The sequence below is a fragment of the Opisthorchis viverrini genome (assembly GCF_000715545.1).
Source record: "Opisthorchis viverrini unplaced genomic scaffold opera_v5_1, whole genome shotgun sequence".
Lineage (NCBI taxonomy): Eukaryota > Metazoa > Platyhelminthes > Trematoda > Opisthorchiida > Opisthorchiidae > Opisthorchis > Opisthorchis viverrini.
In genome coordinates, this window is record NW_008751657.1 from 1,501,184 (window position 1) to 1,518,955 (window position 17,772).

General features: G+C 42.3%; 1 protein-coding gene across 1 annotated transcript; it reads right to left on the reverse strand.

Annotated features, from left to right (window-relative positions):
* Positions 1 to 6,248: 6,248 nt before the first annotated feature.
* Positions 6,249 to 17,389, reverse strand: T265_12432 (hypothetical protein; the record flags this gene model as incomplete). Its single annotated transcript, XM_009163848.1, has 12 exons — positions 6,249 to 6,323; positions 6,775 to 6,924; positions 7,016 to 7,282; positions 7,425 to 7,666; positions 7,714 to 7,827; positions 7,863 to 7,932; positions 8,057 to 8,224; positions 16,192 to 16,310; positions 16,402 to 16,435; positions 16,557 to 16,823; positions 16,993 to 17,231; positions 17,278 to 17,389. Coding segments are annotated over 12 exons (1,857 nt in total), but the record flags the coding sequence as incomplete, so codon positions are not given.
* Positions 17,390 to 17,772: the final 383 nt, after the last annotated feature.

Here is a 17,772-nt window from a genome sequence, read left to right on the forward strand (position 1 = left end):
TGCGTATCGTTCCCACTTTGATCGTGAAATACATACCTTTTAGAACAAATGTGTAGTTTATAAGTCTTGAGGGAGACTACTCGTTACGTAGCCCACGACAGGTTTTATTCTCTTTCGTAGGCGCCGTCCCGTATTCCGTCAAACGTGCGCCTACAAACTCAAATCACACATTAGCATTCTTTGTTTTAACAAAAAGGTGAGTCGTACAGCTGAACAAATTCTAGCATGCTAATGAACCTCTGTGAACTAGTATCGGACTGCCACAATATTCGAAAGGGGATAGGGGAAGGACAATAATAGCCAAGGTAATATTTTATTCACGTCTTCCTACACTCACCGGTTTATGCACCGCAACTTAGTTGGAGAGATCTTCAGTGGTGTAGCATCACAACAAACTGCACCAGCGGGTTTCATTCTGGGGATGTTGAATGCAGTCCCACTATACTGAAAACCAGATGACGTTTTGGGAGCGAATTCCGTCCTCGCAAATATTCACCAAATATCAAAAGCAATGGGCTATTATATAGAAATACACCATCTCAATCAAGCCTCCATGTAAAACGCTCATGGTGTAGCTGACTAAATAATTTCTTACAATCACTCGGTAGAGTATAGAAGACAACTAAAACTAACTAATTACAGATCAGGTGAATGTTTGTCTGCTCCCTGAGCTTGGCAGTTAGCTTGTAGATATTTCGTCCCAATCTTGGCGACATCATTAGTGCGCGGCCTAATGGTTAATTCCTCCTTACCCACACGCGTTGATACCTCATGATGTGATTGATTGGTTGAGCAGTAGTTTTGCCCTGATATCAGTCCACTGTTTGTGTTGTGTTGTGTACCGGATACACTTTTTGGTTCATTGGACAGCTTGCTTCTGGTAGGCTCTGATTAGTTCGATAACATGCCTTGCTACTGTGTTGTGCCTCTCTTCTGTTTGAATGGTTATTTGAATCCATTCTATATTTATCGGTTTCGTTACTGCATTTTGATTGGTTCCTTCCAAATTTGCCGTTAATTTTGGCGGTTTAGTTGAATTCGATTGTTGGTTGCGCCCCCCCGCCTTCTGACTGAGCTCTGCACTTGGTTTGTTAATCCGATGCCGTTCTGTGTTCATTTCGGTCCTTTTATTTATTGACTGGAGACAAATTCCGAACCACTTGCATTGCTACCTTTAGGTTCTGTTGTTTTCTCTACACGCTTTCCTCTGGTATCTAGTTCGGTTTCGAGTTTTGTAGGCCAGAAGTTCTTTCTTCTTCATTAGCTGTCTAGCTGAGTCAGTTTTAGTGCGTTTTTTGATGGCGTTCTATAACTGAAGGTTCTTTGTTCGTGCCTGAGCTTGTATACGAGTATCGTTATAGTCGATCTTCGTGCTCGGAGGAGGCCAATCGTGTACGGGACAAACAAATCATCATGAAGCTCTTCCTTAACCAGCCGGTCGCATCGAGAGTTGTCGACTACTATCGTGTAAACTACATAAGGTTAGGCAGTTAGGTAGGAACTGCTCACCTGAATGTGTACTTCTGATGTCGCCATGATTGGTTATGAAACGTGTACAAAGAAATTGCCAAGCCTGACGAGCAGATCGGGAGCCACCTGATCGACAACCCGTTAATGCAGCTGCACCACTAACATTTCGATGTATTACCAAGAACTGGTAACGGAAAGGCATAAAACTGAACAAAACAAACGACATTTAGTCTGCCGGTCGTTCGAAATGGGACTGAAATGAAACGGGTCAACAGCTGCACATGGTAAACTATTTCAAACCGGGCCAAAATCCGTTGATAAATGTCTGACCAAAGAGAACCTGCGAGTAAGTTGTGTCTAAACAGAAAAGGAGTATGGATATGTAGAGATCCACAGGGCCAACAGTTATATGGATGAGCTTCTGTTTGTTTATTTTGAGGAAACGGTAGATGGACCAAGCAGGCTTCTCGGCTACGACGGGCAGAAATTCAGGACCAGAAGTCAGATAGCTCATGAAATTGCAACTGCCTAAACTTTTAGCTATCTTAAGTGTCTCACAAGTTAACCAGAAACAAATTGCTATAAACAGTCATTTCAAAATTAAGTTGGTTTTGACGGCAGGCTTAGCTGAAAATTAACCAAGTCCCTCTCTCGATAATAGTTTTCCTCACCTTAATGTCCTGGACATATTTTTAATAGAAAAAATTCCACATATTCCGCGATGCTTCTCATAAGGATGTGTAGTGAATTGTCCACAATTGTCATCAAACCTATGAGTAGTGTTATAACAGATATTCCCCTGAAAGCTAAGAATTGGGCAGTTCTGTTTGATGAGTAAAATCCCATCGTGGCATTCCTACGATGTTACTCACCTCAAGGAACTAAGGACGCAAAGTACATTCACTTCAAAGTTAGGCATGTCTTATTGTGGTCACAAACCTAATCTGAATCGAGAGCTGACTGGAATTACTGGGAGAAATACTAGAACACCTATAGATGGTTAAGAGAAGCTTCTAATGAATTCATACGTTCTGGGTAATCAAGCGCACCGAATATTTGCGCTAGCCTTTTTAGGATAGCATTTATGACCATTCACCCTTTGTTAACCAATGGTGCAGAGGAGCTCCATCTACTCATATCACTGAGATTTGCGCACTCAGTTCATTGCTATCCTCATCGGTTTCACGTAACTCTAAGAGAACCTAGTGATTCCAAAATGGACGCTTTTACGTATAAGTCATTCTTAGCGCAATTAGACTACATAAATCAATAAACAGCTCAGAGGAAGAATAATTTTACTGGATGTGAAGCTTCCTTCTGATAATTCGTCAGTCGAGGAATCAGTGGTTCAAGAATGAATGGTGCTGTTCTATCTAAGTTCGAGCTAATCGCACTACTGATCAGGCCCTCGTGGCCAAACGCTTAGGTGTTCAACCTCTCTTATTGCTTCGTGACATACGTAATGCTGGTGATTCCCCACAAGAGTAAAACAGCTATACAATATATGTAGGCTTTTCAGCGTAGATTGGCTTCAGGATGGAACTATTAAATTACCTGACCACTCTACTCTTCAAGCGGAAGTTCAGTAGTATTTATAATTGTAACGAAATAAAAGTTTTCCACATAGGCAGCAATACAGAAGTATACCTTGTATCAGCGCTCCAGCGTTTCCATGTGCCACGTGATTAAATGCTTTATATTCAACATCCGTGTTTCTTGTATATCTGTTTGTATTTTTGCTGGTGACAATCTGGTAAACTGTGCTTCGCAGCTATTCAGTTTGTGCGCAGATATTTTGGTCCTCAGACAAATAATCGGCGGAGTTCAGACCATTCTGATTAAGTCTTTAGATGGCCTAAAGAGCATTCCCCTAGGATCCCAAAACCTTTTGACTGTTCAGCCACCAATGATTGTTTAGTCCGAGTTTTCCCAGAGAAGAGTTAATTATAGTTGTGAAGTTTGTACTGTCTCTTACGTCTTAAACGACCACATTCTCACATAGCAAACCAATTAAAGATGAACCTGTCGTGTTTAGTTGATTCACCTGAAGGGCTAGTTTTCAGCGCCAAGAGAGATTGTATTACTGAAGTATAGTTTGTGGCAAAAATAAACGGATTTACTATCATGTCGTCCAACATATCCAGCATCCTTTGTCACTGTCTTACATATCCTTGTTTGGGGACTCTTAGCCGTGTCTCGAATGTCATTATTCTGAATACGCATTCAGATAATGGCTAGTGCACCAAGAAATCCGGCAACCTTCGAACAGGTGATGGGCAAACTTCGTCAATTCACAAGCGTCCGGTCGTAGTCAAGACGAAGATGTACCAAAATGATCAGTTTTTCTTGTCTTCACATTGCCTACAAATAATACTGATGGAAACTCGGGAACTTGGCATACGATACCACCAGATACCACCGGTAAATGTACATAAACAGCTTTGGATAAAGAGAATACTTCGAGAATTGGAAAGTGTTTGGGACCGATTGGGAAGTCATCTTTTCAGAGGGGTTTGGTCATTCCATACAAAAAACAGGGACATCTGAAGTCATTAGAAAGGTACTGAATACGGCTAACATTAGAGTAGCTTTCCAGAAGGGGAAAACTTTACGCTCGATTTTGGTGCATTTGAAGGATCGCCTTCCGGTTGATAGGACTAGGAACTGTGTATACAAAATAAAATGTAACGACTGTACGGAGGTTTATATAGGTCAGACAGCCAGGGAATTGCACACCAGAATCGGTGAGCATAAGCGTTCCATTAACAAACCACCGAGAAACGCAGATGAATACCAGGCGTTAGTCAAAGATTCAGCAATGGCAGAGTATGCTCTAGACACTGGGCATAGGATAGATTTAGAAAATGTGGGCATCCTGAGACGAGGTTTAAGATTCACACCACAGCGACTGGTGGCCGAGGCGGTGGAAATCACCAAGAATCTCAGTGTGAATAGAGTAGAGGGGGTAGAACTTGCATACGTGTGGAAAGCGGTCTTAGATCAGCTGAGATGACACGAGGCGGGGTGCAGTTATCAGCGGCATCGCCTGGGTCTAAAAGTACAAAAATCCAAGTAGCATTAGATCCAATTAACCACCCCACCCCATCGCCAAACTAATTGTCCCAGCACCCTTGGACGAACACAGGTGAACAAAATCTGTGAACGACCCCAAGAGGAATTTTCCATTAAGGTGTCCTAGACTGAAGAAGCAGGGACGAAAAAATCCGGGTTCATCATAAAGACGAACCCCCCAAACCAATCTATCGTAAAGCTTAGTCATCCCCACTAATCAACAAACAGGGACATCAGACTGAACACTCAGCACTGATCACGTCACTAGTCATAATGAATCTCACGGATTGGTTCCCTGACTGCCTTAAAACCCAATCAACCTACTTACTTACTCACTTGGCCTGACGAAGCTTTTGTGTCAAAAGCGAAACGTTGCCCGGCAATAAATCCACCGATTGTTTACCAAACCCCTCTGAAAAAATACTTCGAGAAATTTGATATAGCTTCGATCGATACACGAGGTGGTCTCAGTTCAACACATTTAGCTGAATACTGTTAAAAGCAGGTTTTGTTGATAGTCGGTCGAGTCCATCGTTTTCACCAAGTTAAGCTGCAAACGAGTGTACAGCCAAAACTGGTTTGTGGTCCTGGAAACCAGATGCTCCTTCTAGTTTGCCAAAAGTCGATGAGAGCTTCAGCAGGTGAATAAACATATGACCCTTTTCGTTGAATGTCTTTAATCACATCAAACTGAAGTGCGTCTTGGAAAATTCGCCCTAAATAATATCTTCCAGAATTGCTCTGGTATTAGCTGGTTCTCTGATGCGTACGCTGTTCGCGAGACGACAGCTTAACGAGTTTTGACCACTACATGCACGAAAGTGTGAAACGACTGTCATGTGCACAAACTCTTGCTGATAATTTTTGCCAGAAACTTAGCCGCTCCTCAGTCTTGTAGTCAGAACGGAGATATGGTGACTGTATTTGTGCCATAGGTACACCGTCCAGCTTAGGATCTTCAGATCCCCTATAATTTCATCGAGTGGTTATCTTCCTACCATGGTATTGTCTTCAGTTGGCTTACATGAAATTACCAATAGAAGTCACTAAATCAATTCGTTGAAGGTAGTAAACCAAACGCCGAAACAGTTCAACGAGATCACCATGGCTACGTTGAAATACCATATGACAAGTGGTTGCGACTATCGCGAGGATATCTCACGAACCCTCTCACCCAGACCGTGAATTCAGACTCGTGACCCACTTTTAATGCAACGAATCACCTACTAGTACCAGGAGAGACCAATAAAATGGGCCCACGAGAACGTTTGTCTTTTCGGAGAAGAGAATTCAGGAGCTTTCAGTGTTTGCTGGTTACAACCTCGCTCCATATCGCATATGTCCTGAGTTCAAGTCTAAACATAAACCAGGATGTGCACTGCTGATGAAAACTCGTGACAGCGAAACCCCTCTTGATGTTGCGGACTCACTAAAATAACCGCACCAGGAGGGGCCCTTCAAGATATAGATGACTGTTTTTTAATTAGCCAAGTTCAGATTTGCTCGGGTTTGTGAAACGTTTCCAACTTTTCTAGTTCTACCGGTTGTCTGCTCGTTGTCTGCCCACAATCACTTTTCACAGGAGTTCGTTCATTTCACGCTACCCGTAAGTCGGATCGCCCAATTTTCCGCAAAATAAAACAAAATTCTCTAGGTAGAAGTTTGGCGTTCCAAACTATCACAGTAAAATGAGGGCGGAATTCAGTCTATCTGATCGCGGCAGTAGAGACCAAGCGGTCGATTCCACAAGTTCCACTACCTCGATGAATACGGAAGTAGCCCTGGAAAAGAAAGGTAAATGGGGCACGGAGTTGAGCGAACAGTATAACAAACACGAATGCGACGCTAGGTAACTGAAGGAGATGTAAAACATCAAAACTCATGGCGAATATAATGGACTCTATTTTCGATCGGCATCAATCAGCCAGCTAGTCATGCTAGTGAAGAGGTGACTAAGATAGTCACGTAGTGAGCATAGGTTGACATAATTAGTCAGCGGAAATAGTATGCTAACCATGACACTGTTGTTTCGGAGTCACAAAAGTACCAGTCAGTTAGTCTAATGATCCTTCGTTCTTCCAAATTTTTAACTCATTCCTTCGCTTTAAACTCGACTCAAATTGGGCGCTTCGGACACACGTTGCAAGCCTAAGCACTTTAAGCATGAGACGTCATCACCAAAATATGGGTAGATGCTTGACTGCATTTGCAAAACTCTTGTGCAAAACCTACGTCTTCACCAAACGCAGTACCCCAACTATTCTTCACCGTCCAGTACGGTAGTCCATTCTCTGTTCCGTAGCCCACAGTAAGTACTGCATGATTAAGGGCCTGTGGGACGCATGACGTTACTGGAAGATGTACAATTCCGGACTTGTAAAACTGAGGGAAAAGAAAAACAGGAAACACTGAGTCACCATTGGCCTTTGGATTCCCAAAAACAGTGAGGATCAAAAATGTTCACCTTACTAACCTGCAAAGAATTAGCATTTAAAGCGGAGGATAGGGGTCCCATCAGTTTGAGTACTTCTGCCTGTAAGCTCTCACTTCGTGGAAAGACAACGGAGTCGTTGATATAGACTCTAAGCTTTTGTCTGTCCATCTGACATTTTTCAGCGAACGCTTTATAGGGATAATCAGAATTCAACTCCAAGCCACCCATTTCAATGATTGCGCCATATGCTTTGGTGGGATAACCACCGTAGCATCCTTCGTCCACGCTGTCGCAGTCAATAAGTTGCTAGGTGAAAGATGTAAAACAAAAGAATGAAGGCTTCTATTGCGAACACTTCACAGTCTTATTATGTCACACGTTATTTGTGAAAACAATAAAAAATCCTGAAACGTCCTACTTTTAACTTCGTATTAGAATGGGGACATACCTGTTCACTGAGTCGCAGGAGGTCCCCTGTTTTGAGGAACCACTGACCCTCGATATTACCGATTGTTGAAAACGCCCAACACGATCCACAGCTTCCTTGGTTCAGCACAGGGCCTACAGCCCCATGATCTCGCCAATCAAAGCTGTCTTCATCCATCACAACATGCTTACGTGGAGACGATTCTTCAGTGTCTGGCATGCCCTCATATTTCAATCCCAAATAGTGAGTCTCGAACTCCTGACCTAAATGACGGTTGAAATCTATCCTTTCCATATTCCTTGCATCTTACTTGTGAGATCAGAGAACTGAGTCACACCATATTCTGCTGTGCCCTTTTCCATGATCTGAAGTTGATGGGCACGCAGTAAATTATCTTTGAAAACGCCAAATCGATATTCGTCATCTAAATAAATGCGTTAACAGTTTGTGCAAGCATACCGTCATTCACGTAAGTCTTTTTGTACTTCTGCTTGAACTCTTCGTACAGTTGTCGAGCATTTTCTGTCTCCTGGAACATATGCAATAAATTTAGACGTCAGTTAGACCGTTGGAAAATGTTTGCTTTCCTGTGTGACATTAGAAAAGTTTGATGTATATTTTAATTTATGTGGTTTAACCATGATAAAACTTACGGGAATAATGGTTCTGGCGCAGAGGCACCAGAGTTCTAGAGCGAACAGATAACAGGTGGAGATGCGCATTATCAGGTAACGCGACCCGAACACTTCAATCCATTTATTTTGTAAGCAAGCAACAAAGGTCATCAAAATGTTAGATGTTCCACCGAATTCGAAAGTGAACTAGCTGGAATTTAGTTGTTTTTTATCAGTTCATGGTTCACACCCCACTGGACCTTTGAATTTTCAGTGAAATCATCTGGCGCTATATCTTTTTTTCCGTTTGTAGCTGGTCCCCATGACTTCAAAACTCAAAGTTGACTAAATCCGCTTGAACGACTCAAAGCCAGATAACGGCTCATTGTTTAAATTATGAAAATGTATATATAGTCACTGCAAAGCCACTTGATATTTTGATCAGTGCGTGCTTAGTTTACTGGCTACTTCTTGCGGAGATTTGGAACTGTATACACATCATTTTCGTCTGAACAAATCCGATCTTGTCCTTGTGAAGTACTTTAGCTCTCAAGCATCTGACAAACTGGGCTTACTAAAAACCTCGCTTAGATACCAAACTATATGCTTCTCCACAGTTAGCGAACTACATTCATTTGGTTTTGACGAGAGAATCGGCTGGAATCCAAATGAATCTCTCTTTAGTGATGTCTATAAACAACTGAATGTGCTGTAGTAGGCCGCCCGATGCTTCATTTAGAACAAAGACCAAACTAAAGAGCAAATGAGTGTGTTCGTCGAATTTCGAGCAATTTGGGTTCAAGTGAAACATAAGATCGATGCAAACTTTGGGACTCCGCTTACCTGACGAGACCCAAGAAGGGCGAAATCAGTCGTGGACTGTTGAAGATTTTCAGCATCCTTGTGAACAGTACGTTGTGTCTTGTTCACAGTTCTAAATTTAACCTTGTCCAGCATGCACTGGTGGAGTCATGGTAAAACGCTCGTCACATAGGCCACATGAAATGTGCTGAAATCCCCATAAACTGTAGAATATGCATTGAATGTTTACTTCAGTCATGTATATTTGCAATGTACTACTCATAAGGTTGCTGAAAATCCGTCGACAGCCCACGACCGGTTTCGCCCTTACTTCAGTCAATTTAGACTTCGCACCCTCATTCCTCCGGCATCTAGTAAACAGAACAGAAGGGGAACTCATATCCGATAAACAACACCTTGTTCACACAGCCTGGGAAGAATTCAGGCCAAATAAATCACTTATGTAAGCTAATATTGTTTGTGTTAGCGTAAACTTTGGAAGAAATCCTAGTTCCTTGGTTTGTTTCAACAGATTTGCAGCATCAAGTAGGACTCAAAAATCAGTTGGATGGATGCTTCAAATATCAAAGTTTTTTTCTATCAAGTTGCAAACCTCAAAAGTGATCCCCATGCAGTTGAAGCACTTTCGATGCCAAGTTCCTCCAGCATACGATGGATACACGAGAGTGGAGATACTGCCATACTGCCTAAGCCTGAACAGGAGCAGTCGAAATGCAGATGTTGGATTCGAAGCGCGAACCTATGGCCAGTACGTTCGTGCCTCAAACATCGAAATATCCCAAGTGCAGCAACTTAGACTTCCACCACATAAAACTGCGTCTGGTGGAAGGAACAGCTGAGTGAGATAACGAACAAGAGTGATAAGAAAAGGGCAAATAGAGACTCCCAGCTAAAATTGAACGGGAGGAATCTTGAAAGTACGAAGCCTTATCACAGCAGCTTTAACCTACAGAAAGCATTCCTCGTGTTGAAAAAATTGTTTTGCTATATATTTTCTGCGTTTGGTTAGCTAACCTACCTGAGGATTCATTCTGTTCGTGCAACAACTGCACAAGTTTGTGTTCCCTCCCTTCCTACACTTCTTTTTCGTGAGGATTACCTGTTTCAACCCAGTTTGTTCATCCCAGCATCACATGCCTAGTTAATACGCAACTGCTCTGGCTGTGGTTCCATCCCACACTGCTTCCTCCATATGTTGACCTCGTCCGCTGAGAGGATGATGATTCGTGGCTTGACGTTTCTACAGTTATCTCAGTTATTTTACGTACCACTAAATTTCCTTTATTATTGTAATCCATGAAACAGTTCATTTTTCCAATGCTTCCTGAGCGATTTGGAAAAGAACGTTCAATTCGTTGTTTCCTGATAATATTGGTGATGGAAATTTGTTGTTATCTGAACTCACCAAAAGGAATTCCAAGAGGCACGGAGGAAGCACCCATTCAACTGTGCACTGACGATGTCTCCTCGACTAGGGACGAAACGTTTGCAAGCCAATTGCCAAGCACGGCGAACAGATCAACAGCCACCTGATCAACAACCAATGAACTCACCCGAGCTACCAATATTTCAACAAATTACCATCTTTCCATTGTCTCTACGAGACCTGAAGGTCTTTTTGTGCAAACCGAAATCAGCTTATCGTATCACTTGCCTGTCATTGACATCATTTTGTGAAGGCACAAAATAAAGCTTCTGCAAATGCTCACTAGTCAACCTCAGACTGCGATGAAGCGGCAGAACATTTACACGATGGTCTAGACTAATGGTCAGCACAGAACAGGGCAAACATTTCAAGTGAATTATCGGATATATACATGAATACGAAGAAATTTAGGATCCTGACCGCATGCCCATTGTTTAGGTACATTTGTCCATCTTCTGGTGTCCCCGTTGTTTGCTCACATTGCTGCAATATAGGATGTCATGTAGCTTATCGGCATAGGCTTTTTCTACCGATATCGTAGCTTACAGGCTGAAAAGCAACTGCTTAGAAGGGCGATATTAAATATGACCGCAATAAAGATCACTGATTGGTGTATTAAGTGAGATAAAGAAAACTTCAATATCTAATGCAAGTTGTTATAAACATATTAAAGTACCTGCCATCTAAATAAACACAACTGTTGTCACCATTTTCAAAGATTATAGCCTCGATTTCACGAGCGTGCGTGATAAACTGGTCGTTGTCAGTCAGTTAGTTCTTTCTCTACTAACAGTCCTAATGAATGGCTCTCATAACCGATGTAAGATAAAGTCGGAAACTTAGAAGTACTAAACCAATTTCCGAAGGATGAGGCTTAAGTAGATATAACCTATGAATAATCATCTCGTTTTTAATTAGCCGAATAATTACAGTGAATAGGGGGTCAGCGTGAACAGCTTTAGCAGTAACAAGTCTTCTTTTGTTGTTTTCGAACAGAAAGGAATTCCCAAGGAGCAGATCATCGTAATTCGTTCTCCTTGGCTAGGCAGAAGTCTGCCACATGGCTTTAGCAGCCCACTTCTGTTCTCGCTACGATTAAAAATCAATTAGGAACTGATATTTTATTGCGGCAGATGCATGGAATTCTTTCCAAGCTTAAAACACTTCACTTTTCATTCAAATTAAACGTCGTGCGTGAAGCCAGTCTGTGCTGAAAAACCGATAAATAGTTTACAGCTGTTAGATCCTTGCCGGAAATCACCAGCAGTGCGCGTCCCACAGATCCCAGAGTTTCAAACCCGCGACCTTCTGGTCAGTGGTTGAACGCCTAACGGTTTGGCCACAAGCTCCTTATCAGCATTGTGAGTAGCCTTCCCTTGGATTAGACAAGGCACCACTCATTCCTCAATCACGGAAAGCAGTGGTTCCTCGACTGACGAATTGTCAGAAGGAAGTTTCGCACATCCAATAAAAAAATTCTTCCTCTGAGCTTCTTATTGATTCATTTAATTTTGCTGCACTGAGTGTGACCCAAGAATAAAAGAGTTTTTTTCGAATAACCGGGTTCTTTCCGAGTTACATTAAACCGATAAGGACAGCAACGCAGTGAGTGCATAAGTCACATTGACACCTGGAGATGAACCGTTAAGTACGGGAAACGAGATTCATGCTTGAAGGCACTTTCCAACCATGATGAGTTCATCTGGATGTCAGAACTTGTGATGTGCGTGTTCGCGTCTCGATAGACGTATGAGGGCTTCCGAAACGAAAGTCGATGTAGTAAAGTAACAAATCTCAAAAAAGGCACGTTAGAGGTCTTAGAACTTCTGTGATCATTCGCAAAAAAGTTTCTTTATTCATATAATCTCAAATATTCTGAGAACCCCAAACCAAAGGAACAGTCACCCTTTACTAAAATTCAGATGTGGAATGATTTGTGCAACGAAGTGCAGTGAATGGAAACGGAATAGGAACAAGATTGTTGCATTTTATACTCTGACGTTTGTACTCCCAAATTTTCGGTACTAAACAACCACTTCTGAATCTGATAACCTGAACCTGATAACAACCATGTGTGAGCTGACGACACGTATAAGAGTTTACATAAAAGGTACCGCACTTTCGAGTCAGCGAAGGCTGTCTAAATCTGCTGTTTTATTATCTTCTTGATTGGTCATATTTTAAACTGTACGTTCTGGATGGGGCCTCCTGGAAAGTAACTATTCGCTGGGATATCATCGTCATCACCATCGACAGAATGACATCAGTGTTCAACATCGATGCTTCACTGCCGTACTCGCTGGGATAACATGGGTATTTTTAGACACGTGTGTAACTTTGAGTTGATTAGTCTGGTACAGTAAGTGTCATCAGTCGACAGTTATAGAGAGGGCGCACCTGTTACACTGACGTAGATACGGCTACTCATTTAGGCTGGTAACAGATTGAATTTCAACTAAGTGCTTCATTATCGCTTAGGGACAACATAGAGTTCCATGACTGTTATCCATTTGATGGTCATGTTTATGGAGCGATATGAGTACCCGTTCGAATTGATTTTCAAAACACCTGTTTGAAAATGTCGGAGAGAACGAACTTCTTCTTGAAAGGTAGCTTCGTCATCCACCAGATAGTTTGAAGTATGTGACAAAAGAGTCCAACTTCAACAAATTTCGTGATGAATGATTTTTTCTGAATGTTAGGAATTTAACGTTTAAACCATTGCAGAAAAATGATCATAAAAAGGCTGCGCAAGTATTGTCTACACAGGCTCTCGCAGATTAAAGCCGTAACCGGCGGTCTCGTGTGTATCCTCTTGTTTTAAGCAGCACAAGACCTGTAGAAACACCTCATCAGAGACAATTCCAATAGCGAGACGATCACCGTTCCCCACATTCGGTTATTTCGCGTATAAAAGACCAGATATGGACAAGTTCTCTTGGCTGTTTAGGTAAAATTGTTCTCTATCGTGAGTTTGGACAGTTGGCCAACTAGCATAGAATTCTTCGGTTGAGCGTAGGTGCCAAACGCGGTTTGAAAGGTTTCACTCTGTCTGCCTTTCGATTCCCTGTGATTTGCCCAATGTGTGTTCAAATTTCAAAAAATACAATGAAATTAAGAGCATTTAAACTTATGTTGTCTGTAGAAATGCGAGCAGGAAAGTTGTCGTTTTAACAGTCTTAAATGCGGGAATTTCGATGGTTTAAGCGTGATTATTCGACCACGTTGTTGGTGCAATACCATGCACCTTTTAAATAAGTTCAACAAATTCGCCAAGCTGCTGAAGCCACTTTTCAATTGAATGATCAGAAACTCCCTTGAATTTACATTCAGTGACTCTGTAAGTAGTGCTCTTTGCAATCATTTTGTATCGGCCGACAATTGTTTGTCTGAAAATCAAAAGTGACACGCTTAATTCACTGGGATTGTGGTAGAAATTTTGTGTGATGTAGTACAGTATCGTTTCGTCATTTAGCTTATACCTGAAAATCGCGTTCTCTCAATCACTGTTCAGGTATCAGTAACGATATCAGCCCAGCCACTCTCTTCTCCATCTCAAAGCCGTGATACCTGAATAAAACGTTAAGTTGTTATGGCCTTGCCTGTATCTTTCGATAGGTAGCTCTGCTAACCACGCACGTCGGTAAGGAAAGACACCAATCAGATTTTTAATCAGATGACAGTCTGTCTGATGGCACCATAAAATCAGCTTCACGTTTCCACGACAACCTCACGGAGTACCTACTGCATGCAACAGTGTCATAATCGTATTAGTGGTAGCCACCAACTATGTTGGATGTTACATAAGTCCTTCACTCCCATGGCATGTTGATTGTCGTACCACCAGTGCTCTTGCATCAGATGATATTACTAGTGTCCTGTACGACAAACTTCGGCAGTGCTAGAGTTATTTGCATCCATTCAACAAACCGGTGGAATCTTCTCACCGACCAAAGAGTGAGATTCGGTGGCGCGCCTAATTTTGATATCCTCGCGAATACTTCGAAACTATTTACCTTGGGTTCTCGGGTGTGACATTCGATTAGAATAAACTCAAACATCTGAATAATCATAGTAACGAATTTGTGGTTTAATGGTGTTTAATGCCGACGGAACATGCGCCGCCCTTCATTCAACGGGAACATGGTTTAGAAATTATTGAAATGTGTTATAAGTGTTTTTCAGTCTGAACATTCAAACAACGTCCATGAAAGCTCAGGAGGACGCATTGTGCTGCTGACCTACTCAAATCTCTGTGTAAATGAAGTTTCTTCTTTCGCGCTCGATGGCTCATAACCGCTTTGTTCGTGGTCTTAGTAGGCAGCTCCGCAGATGAACGAGCTTTTCCTCTCAAAGGTAGGCAGATGTACAAAACCAAGCAAGTCGAACCTACAGTCAGTTTACGTTATATGCTGCCGAAACGGCGCACACTAACTGAGAACGACCAGCAAACGTGTGAGGAAGGTAACCATGCGCTCAACAACATAAGAGGAGCCTTATTCTTTCCACTTGAAATAAATTGGAGTGGCTGCTAAACACCTGCATAATGAAATCGGTCGACAACACACGGGTGAGCACCACTAAGGAAAAAGGTTATCATTCTAAAAGATGTGCTTCATTTAAACCCTGTGGCAGATTTCTTAAACTTATTGTTTTTAAAAATTGCTCCACGATGAGCCTTATGCTGTCCCATATCCCTTCTTGCTCAGTATAGTATCAAAGTTTTGGTTCAAAGTGGAATTCACACAGAAAACCAAAACTCGCTCGGTCTTTGTCATGACCATAACAACTCCATTGTCCAAGAAGACGCACAAACACAGGCTTACTCTAATCTGCATGCGTGCAGTACAGGACAGCTGTAGGCGTATCCATCAGAAATCAAGTACAATTATTCTTGACAGTGAATTTCAGCATGTACAGTCCGTTCGTTGTTGTGTGTTACTGGCGGATTTACAAGCATTTCACTGTCCACGATATTTCATATTTTATCACTTCTACTCCTAGAAAAGCACTCGTAGGAATGTCGATTGGGCCATATGCTGGCGTGCCACCGGTGAATTCAAAGCATGGTGTTTTACGTTTCGGGTTTATCTGCACTGCAATCCCAAAAATCGCACGAGCTGTGCCATGCAACAAACATGTGCAAACTACCTTCCAACGAACTTGCCAAAGTCAAACAACAGGAACGGAATTCACAGGGACAAACATGCCATGTATTTGAATCACACATTATGCTCAAATACACCCGAAAATCTAAGGAAAGTCAATTTATTTTAGAATTGCAGTGGAAACTAGTCGGTTGATTCCGCACGTTCCATCACCTCGGAAGATTCGAAAGTAGCCCTGAAAGTTAAGGGACAATGACCAGTTAATTTTCAAAACAGAAGTGAGTGCCCGACATCTGATTGATTCCCTTGAATATCTGCAAAGAAACCAACCTGGTTTTCAACTAAAATCAAAACCGAATTACCTCGGTGACAACATTTTCAGAAAGCTGTTTTAACAAAACTCATGTTTTAGATGTATCTTAGATGCCTATATTGTCAATCGATAGAACATCCTGCAAGCTCCAACCAATCTGCTCAGAAAGAAATCCCACAAGAACATGGGTCTCATATTTGAATTGTTGGTGGGCAAGTGCGTGATCACCTGACTTGTACCGCCTGTGTGTTGTTCAATCCATAATGATAGCTAGCTACTCGTGGCCGAGTTTGAATCACCCAGAGATTTACGTGAGAACCAATTTTACGAAGAGAATCAAACAGCTGCATACTGTTTGACCTCACCATCTGTGGACCAATATTTATAAAATATGCGGTCACCCGCTACCGCTCTTTAGATTGCACAGATAGCTAAACAAGCAGGCATTCAAAGATACAGAACTCAATATTCCACGTGTTTACAAGAAAAACCGTGAGCAACCAACCTGCTCTCCAAAGCCTTTGGACCAGCTGTTCTTCACTATCCAGTATGGTATTCCCTGTTCTGTTCCGTAGCCAACGGTAAGGACAGCGTGATTCAGCTCTCCTGGATTGCATGCATTAACTGTTCTTCACTATCCAGTATGGTATTTCCTGTTCTGTTCCGTAGCCAACAGTAAGGACAGCGTGATTCAGCTGTCCTGGATTGCATGCACTGCGTGTTGGATGCATAATCCCTTTCTGGTAGAACTGGTTCGAGTGAAGAGTAAGAGTAGATGGAAAGGACCCTTTGTTGGAAGAACAGTGCGTACTCATCGACAGACAACCAGGTATAGAAAATGCCAGAAGTGGAACGATGTTATCCACCTACCTGCAGGGTGCGTGCATTTAGAGTAGAGGCAAGTGGGCCAATCTTCTTGAGTTGATAAGCTTGAAATTGTTCATTTCGTAGCAGAATGGCTGAACTATTCACATAGGCTCTAAATTTCGAACGGTCCATGTGACAACCCCCAGCAAATGCTTTGTACGAATAATCCGCATCAAGTTCCAAACCACCCATTTTGTTCACCTGATCATAAACCTGTGGAGGGTAGCCACCGTTGCATCCGTGGTCGACATGGTCGCAATCTAGGACTTGCTGGATTGAAAGGTCAAAATAAAACAAACAACCAATTTCAGTGGCGGAAATCTCAAAACTACGCGGTCTTAGGAGAAATGTCAGCAGGTGTCGAAATAGTGTCCGCCACCAAAAGTGTCTTGGTACGGACATGATGTTTACAACCAACTGATCAAGAAAATAACCTCACCTGTACACTGAGCTGGAGAAGTTCTCCCGATTTTAGAAACCACTGACCCTCGATGTTGCCGACTGTGGAAAATGCCCAGCATGATCCACATCGTCCTTGATTCCTCACCGGTCCTACAGCACCGTGCTGTCGCCAGTCGAAGCTGTCATCAGCCACTGTCACATCTTCTGAATCGACTTCCTCTTCTGTAGCCGGTTCATCGAGTTGCACTCCCAGGTACTTGTTTGCAAACTCCTCGCCTGAGTGAAACATGGTGTCGTTCATTTATATCTACTCATCACTTACTTGTTAAATCAGAGAACTGTGTCACACCATATTCCGCCGTACCCTGTTCCGCATCCTGAAGTTGCTTGGCACGCACCAAATTGTCTTTGAAAATCCCAAATCTGTATTCGTCATCTAAAACGAAACAGCTTACAGCCTATACAATTGTGGACTCATACCAAAACTCCCGTATGACTTTTGATACCTTAGCTTAAATTCCTCGTATTTTTGGCGCGCATCTTCAGGTTCGTGCTGTAAAAAAGACGTCTTGTTAGTATCCATGTATATGATGCTTCATTTAACGGATGAACCAGCGGATCGGGCACTAACTGTGTGCCTAACTAGAGCATAACGTACAGTTAAAGTGGTTCTGGCATTGGCACACCAGGTCGTTATGATGAGTAGGTAGAACACGGTCAGCCCCATCTTAATTAGATACGACTCTGGTACTGTCACTTCATTTATTCGTTTTCGGCGAGGCAAAGTACAATTCGTCAAAAAACCCAATGTCAGGAT